At 46.5% G+C, this 7,500-nt stretch overlaps 1 protein-coding gene across 3 annotated transcripts in view; it reads right to left on the bottom strand.

Annotated features, from left to right (window-relative positions):
* chd3 (chromodomain helicase DNA binding protein 3) overlaps positions 1-7,500 on the bottom strand; it is a 48,693-nt gene that overhangs the window by 8,726 nt on the left and 32,467 nt on the right. For all 3 annotated transcript variants that reach the window (XM_031584622.2, XM_031584621.2, XM_031584620.2), the window contains exons 37-39: positions 6,951-7,146; positions 3,665-3,828; positions 1,996-2,122 (exon numbers count right to left, since the gene is read on the bottom strand). In XM_031584622.2, coding sequence (XP_031440482.1) covers positions 1,996-2,122; positions 3,665-3,828; positions 6,951-7,146 — 487 coding nt within the window. The remainder of the gene's footprint in view (positions 1-1,995; positions 2,123-3,664; positions 3,829-6,950; positions 7,147-7,500) is intronic.

The following is a 7,500-nucleotide window of genomic DNA, read 5'->3' on the forward strand; positions in this document are numbered from 1 at the left end:
CGACTTTTCCTCGTTGAAACTGAGCTGTTACAGATCTGTGCTGATGTATGCACGGCTCGTGCTGTTGTGATGTGACACCTCGCAGACGCACTCCCTGCTCTCCTGGTTCTTGTTTCGGGCTGCTCTCTGCTGCTTTCTGATGGTAATGCACAAACTCCTATTCTTGACAGAAGCAGAAACGCGGGTGCCACTTCATATTAAAGTTCCTCTCCAGGCATTCATTGAACCCCTAAAAACTAGTCTCTGCTCCTCAAAATGACATATTTATATGTTTTTTTTTTTCACTTAAAAACCCCCTTCATGGCATTAAAATGGCTTGGATGTAACCCTAAACTTTAACCTCCTTTAGTATTTGCGGGGCTCTGAATATTCATATTAGCCACAGCTGGCTTCTCCTCTGATAGCTCTCGTTTTGACGTAGCCTGATGCTAATGATAAGTAAGTCCCCCGTCCCGCAAGTTGACGGGATTGGTTCATCAGGTAAGTGACGTATGAAACCCAGGCTCTGATTCCGTGTTTCTGAGACTGCTATTGGTGCACTGCAGTTCCATGGCGGCAATACTCAGGTGTTGACTGCATATTTTTGCTTATGATATGTTATATCATGTAAAAAACACAGTCAGTGAGTGTGTCAACAGTGCTCTCCACTGCCCTTGTGTCCTTTCTGTTATTTTTCAAGATGTGTTGTGAAACATCCAAAGCAATAAGTGTCAAAGGACTCAGTTTTACTGCACGGCTCCTGCAGCTGCCCAGTGGCCAACCTATAATTCTGCGATGGTGTGCGTGCCTTGCATTCAAAAAAATAAACCAAGAATGTTCAAAACTGTGAGTCACCAAATGCTTGACCAAACCCAAATTCTAACCTTACCTAAACCCTGACCATTCCCAGGATCTAAATGTTCCCTTGGATGGAATCTCTGCCCGAACTGCCTACCCCAGTAAAAACCCTTCGGGTAGATTGCTCCCGGTGACGCATGTGAGCAACAACAACACAACACAAGACGAAAACAAAAGACGAAAGCTGGCCAATAGGTGAGGAATTGATATGTTTGTGTGTAGGAAATTGATCAAATAACTGTGAACAAACCCAAACCTCAGAATGCATTTACATTGCTTTAAAAATGTTGTCAAAGAATATGGTAGCAGAGTGACATCTCTGACATTAAGTTGCACTTAATGATGTCTGATACGTCACCATCTGTGGGGACATGTTGCCTTCCCATCTGATTCCCTCAGTTGCACCTGTGAGCTCAGATGGACTGGTAATGTAGTGTGGTGATGTAGTGATATAAACCTAGAGAAACACAACCTTGCTTGATGCTTTTTGAACATGCCTTGTTTATCAGCCATTTTACAGACACAACTTGCTGGTTTGCAGTGGGGGAATAGTTGTAGACATTTCAGGTTTTTTTTCCTTCATTTTGGCAACAATTCCACAAAGGCTTTTCTTCTTGACATCCAAAACAAGCAGACACCCAAAAATATGCACTGACACTAAATGAGGTGTACTTTGTAATGGTCAAAGTTGACCTGAGTAGGAACACTGAAATAATAACTTCTTTCATCAAGTGCTAAAATCTAATCACTCAACCGTTGTGACTTGTGAAAAGAAATTGCCTAACAGCCTGAGATTTAGCATAGAAATGTGTGTCTGTGTGTGTGTGTGTATGTGTGTGTGTGTATGTGTGTGTGTGTGTGTGTATGTGTGTTTGTGTGTGTGTATGTGTTTTTGTGTGTGTGTGTGTGTGTGTGTCTGTGTGTGTGTGTGTGTGTGTGTGTGTGTGTGTGTGTGTGTGTGTGTGTGTGTATGTGTGTGTGTGTGTGTGTGTGTGTATCTGTGTTTGTTTGTGTGTGTGTGTGTGTGTATGTGTGTGTTGGGGAGGAGGGGGGGTCCCCTTTCTTTCACCACTGTGGATGAACTCAAGGGTTACAGTGAGACATTCATCAGATTTTTTGGGAGAGACTCCTGGGCAAGAGCAGACCATGGGAACTGACCTGATATGAAGGACCCCGGGGGCATCTGGCTGTAGTTGGCCGGTCCCAGAGGCATGCCCCCTGGTGGCGCGGGGGTGAAGGGGGCGCCGTAATTCTGAGGGGTGGCGTAGGGTCCCGGCGGGATCGACTGAAGGAGGGAACCGGGGGAAAGTTGGTCTGCAGTTGGTCTTAAGAACTAAGTTTAGAAGTCTACAAAGACAAACACTGGATGGCTTGGTTTCATACATGTGGGTAGATTATCTGTTTTATGTCACTTATTGCATTGATGAAATATAAACTACTCAGTATAGAGTATGATAAATGTCCATAATATGCTGGTAAATACTTTTTCATTGTGCAACTAAATGAAACACTAATAAAAACCCTCTGTGGTTATATGCTGTCCCAATTTAAAGTAAACCCAATGTTCTAAACAAAAGTAACTATCTGTAACTTTTCTAAATGATGAATGGGGTCGAGCATGCAAAGTAGTGCACTTCATGAGTCTTTCCTGTATGTGTACGCAAATTCAGGCCTTATAAGTATCTCTCTGGCCTTGTTGGCAAATGTGGTGTGTGTGAGTGTGTGTGGCTGACAAATGTGGTGTATGTGTGTGTGTGTGTTCTCCAGCTTTTGTTGGCTGGTCTGTTGTTTGTGTCCGCGCAGACAATTCTACATTTATCAGCACTGTGTCTGTGCGCCTTTTTTAGATTGCCGTGTGTGTGTGTGTATGTGTGTGTGTGTGTGTGTGTGTGTGTGTTTATGTGTTTGTGTATGTGTGTGGGGGTGTATGTGTGTGTGTGTGTGTGTGTGTGTGTGTGTATGTGTGTGTGTGTGTGTGTGTGTGTATGTGTGTGTGTGTGTGTCTGTGTATGTATGTGTGTGTGTGTGTGTGTCTGTGTATGTATGTGTGTGTGTGTGTGTGTGTATGTGTGTGTGTGTGTGTGTCTGTGTATGTATGTGTGTGTGTGTGTGTGTGTATCTGTGTGTGTGTGTGTGTCTGTGTATGTGTGTGTGTGTATGTGTGTGTGTGTGTGTGTGTGTATGTGTGTGTGTGTGTGAGAGAGAGACAGAAAGAAGAAGGGCTGTGTGTAGTGACACCTTTACTAATCTGCTGTGACTCATGTATGCACACACAGGCACATGTACACGTCTGTGTGACTAAGTATGCATGTTTTCTGTGTGTATGTAATTACACGTGATGAGTATTCCTGCTGTGTGCATGTTCATGCGGACCACATAAGTGATTATGCACTTGCCTATACACTGTTGCACTGGGAATCACCTGGGACAAATGGATTTGCCATGATTCTTGGAGCATAATGGCTTACGATAATGATTCTTTGACACACTGCCATTTTGTGACACATTGGATCTACTGAAGACTCTATTTTTAGTTTGCTTTAAAAGGTAAAACCTTTGAATAATACTAGGCTAATAAAGAAGTCTAAAAAAAACCAAAACAAAGAAGACATTTTGCGTGTTGTTTACTGGACTGTGGACTGTATTTCATTTATTATCCTCGTAGCCTGTAAAGGTACAGTTCATATTATTTGTATTTTAGGCTTGATTTGATACAATACTTGGAAAAATGTCACAATACCCTCCTGAACTGCCCCTCCCCCCCCGCCCCCAAACCCCAGTGGGCTGCGTGTGTGTGTTTACCGGTGGCGTGTGTGTGTGTGTTTACCGGTGGAGTGTGTGTTTCCGTGCCCTTGTTGGCGAGGCGGCTGAGGATGCTCCTCTCGGACATCTGCAGGCGGGCGGCGATGGGGGGCACGCGCGACAGGGTGGCAGGGAGCCGCGTCACGTCCGCCTTCATGTCGCTCAGGAGCTCCTCCAGCTGGTTCAGCACTGCAATGGCAGGCAGACACACGGCATTGGGGGTGGGGGTGGGGATGGGGGCAAATTAGCGCCTGGACCGAGACCAACACACACAGGAAAACACTCTGGGCTCGCACATCTGTCTACAGTTACTGCAGCAGACCGCAGTCAGGGCCGGGCAGCAGCAGCAGCAGCAGCAGCAGCAGGAGCAGCAGCAGGAGCAGCAGTGGCAGGAGCTGGATGAGGAGTAACCCGGCTGCTCTCCCTCCCATTCAGCCAGCCACAGTGTAGGGCAGGAGGACAAGAGCAGCAGGAGCACAGACTAAACAGACTGTAACGTCAGTACCAGGTTGAACTATCAGTTCTCTTCTAAGAATCACGGAATTAGCCCAATCAGTTATGAATATCACAACTGCTGCATTAGTGCAGTCACGTTGACAGGAGTTGGTAGCACAAACACAGTCTCAATCCTGAAATCAACTGAAATCATCTGGTTTTGGGTCCTGAAATCAATGGCTAAATCTAAAATTGTTGCCCAATGCGCCTACATTTGAAATTTTGCAACCAGTTCATCCCACAGATGAACACATTTTCTTCTTCAGCCACCTGATATACTAACGTCATGATGTGACAGGGTTCAACATATGCTTGTCCAGTTGGGTAAAACATAGAAAAACGATATTACGACAACTCAAAAACTCAGATGACTTGCCTAATCAAGTGCTAAGCTGTGCAGCAGGTCACCCATGTCATCTTTCTTCACCTCCTAAAGAAGTAAACACACGTCTAGGCTACTATTTCCTCGGCCACCGAAAGGTGCCTGACAGACAGATGCCTGAAAAGCAACGTCAACGTCAAAGAAAAACAACTCCCAGGTAGACTACAGTGAGCTAATTTAGTTAACATGTACGTCTAGTACAGTTAGCCTGACAGAACGTTTCTAGGTTTTCAAAATGTGTCAAGCTTGCAACAACTCTCTAAAAGCTTTTTGGCAACAAGGCTACTATAGAGTCCAACACCGTCCACATCATGACGCAGATTGACTGCCTGACAAAACATTAATGGGCTACCGAATCCAGTGCAAAGTGCTGTTGGCAAAAAAAAGGTGAACCAAACCAAACCAGTCTATACTGAATACAGAAATTGCAATGTGACATATTTTTCATGTGTGTGATGTGACATATTTTTCTTTACTTCAGATTGGAGATATAAATTTTGTCTCTTAAAACTGTTTTGGCTCCTAAATATTTAGGGTTTAGAAGCCAAAGGATGTTTCCAAAGTTTTTTTTTTGTCTGAAGCCCTGTAAATCCTGTCTCACAATGGTTTAAAATATTTTTTTAACGTTCTGAATCTCACAACTAATGAACCAGTGCAGACAATAAAACAACAGTTGGTAGCACAAACTAAACACACTAAACCACTTCATTGGTCTTGACTCCTGAAATTAGTAAGCAAATCCCCAGTCTCACAATGGCTCAAAATCAGTCCTGAATCAACCCTAGAGCCAGCCAGACGAGACAGAGGGGTATGGAGACACAATCAGCTCCTGGACCTCAAAACCACTGCATCAGCCCCACTCGACTGGAGTTGAGGGGGGAAGAAAGATGGCAAGAACTCCTGGATGTGCAACTTAAATAGCACTCAATGCGCTTCTCTGAAGGAGTAGAAGCAAAAACAAACATGGCCTGGCAAAGCTCATCCCTGTATTCCCTTTAAAAAACCACACTCCCAACCCCAACCCAGTCACAACTGAGCTTTGGTTCAGGGACAATCATTTGGGAGGGCGTGGGAAAAGCATATCCAAAGGCTCCAGTGACTACTGCGTGAATTAGCATGCAGTTGCACGCTCGTTTGTGGCCTTATGGAGGTTATGCTGAGGCCTTTTGCACTGGAGCACAAGAGGGGCTGGGAAAGGGAAAGAGAGGTCTCTCCCTGCTGATTTATCAGTGCACTTTACGGGGCCCCTGGTTTCAACGGAACCGCTGGACCAAACCGTTAGTCGTAGAACTCGTCCGTAGCAGAGGCTGCAGAGGCTGCAGAGGCTACAAAATGAAAAGGGGGTTAGGATCAAATCGGACGTTTGCGATTGCAAAACTGAAGAGCGTGTGTTCCAACACTGTCCATGAACACTGCGGCTGCCAGAGCCAATGGGGTGATGTGTGCCAGGGACTTTGTCGTTTCAGATAAAGAGCATAAAGCCTCTTAAATCAGGGCTTGTATGATTGCGCTGAGATATGAGAGAGCCGCGTCTCGCTCTCTCTGTGCTGTGGCGGCGGTGATTGGGACTGTTCCCACAGCCCAGTGCTGCTGCTGCTGCTGCTGCTGCTGCTGCTGGTTCCACTGCCTGTTGTGAAATCCTGAGGTCTGCCAGAAGGGGATCTGCTGGGTAAACTCAGCTCGGCGAGCATTTATGAGGTATGTGATGGTACAGTGAAGCACAACATGCAGACACGCACACACACACACACACACACACACACACACACACACACACACACACACACACACACACACATTCTCACGGTGGCGAACACACAGACAAACACACAAACACAAAAATAACATTTTACATTGAAGACGCAGTCGGCGATTCAGTATTGTTTTTTGCGAAAGGTTGTTGGTATTTGAGCTCAAACAGCCAATCAAATTACACGCTCAGTCCGAGCCACAATGTTTGCTTCCCATTTGCAGAGCCAGGACTGTGTGCGAACAGAGCGCAGACACTGAACGGACAGCTAGAGGAGGAGCAATTCGCTGAATTTGACAAAAGAAAGTATAAGGAGTTACAACTGCAGCCTGACTGCACCTTTAAATTCCTTACATAACATAATCAAACATATACTGGCATATATTCCCATTTCTTTTACAGGTTACCAGGACAACTCACATGCACACGCCCTGGCGTTGGCACACATGTACCCGAGCACACGCCCTGGCGTTGGCACACATGTACCCGTGCACACGCCCTGGCGTTGGCACACATGTACCCGAGCACACGCCCTGGCGTTGGCACACATGTACCCGTGCACACGCCCTGGCGTTGGCACACATGTACCCGTGCACACGCCCTGGCGTTGGCACACATGTACCCGAGCACACGCCCTGGCGTTGGCACACATGTACCCGTGCACACGCCCTGGCATTGGCTCACCCTTGTGCAGCACTGCGTTGGCAGGCTTGTTGCCGGCCAGCGACTCCTTGCTGAGGTGCTGGTGGGACTCGGCCAGGCACTCGACCTCTGCGAAGCGGGCGTTCAGGGCCATGGCGGGGTGCGTGGGGTCCTGCGTCATGTTCAGGTAGGCCGCCCGCCGCAGCTGCTCCTCGATCACCAGGGCCTGCTCCAGCAGCTGCGGAGACAGGGTGGGTGGGGGGGAGTTCAGCTTAAGGTCTTTTGGTAGCGTACATCAGAGCCATACTAACAACGTTTTGGAACTTGAAAGTGAGAAATGTCAAGAAAGAACAAAAGAAAGAGACAGAAAGAGAGAGAGAAAGAAAGAAGGAGAGAGAGACTGATCAAAGAGTGAGATAACACAAAAGTGATTGGTATAGAGATAGGATGAATCAAGTCAAAGCAGTGAAGAAGATAAACTGATGATTTGAGGTGGTGCATGTGTGTGTGTGTGTGTGTGTGTGTGTATGTGTTTGTGTGTGTGTGTGTGTGTGTCTGTGTGTGTGTCTGTAGGTCTGTGTGTGTGTGTGTG

Source organism: Clupea harengus, chromosome 18 (assembly GCF_900700415.2).
Source record: "Clupea harengus chromosome 18, Ch_v2.0.2, whole genome shotgun sequence".
Classification (NCBI taxonomy): domain Eukaryota; kingdom Metazoa; phylum Chordata; class Actinopteri; order Clupeiformes; family Clupeidae; genus Clupea; species Clupea harengus.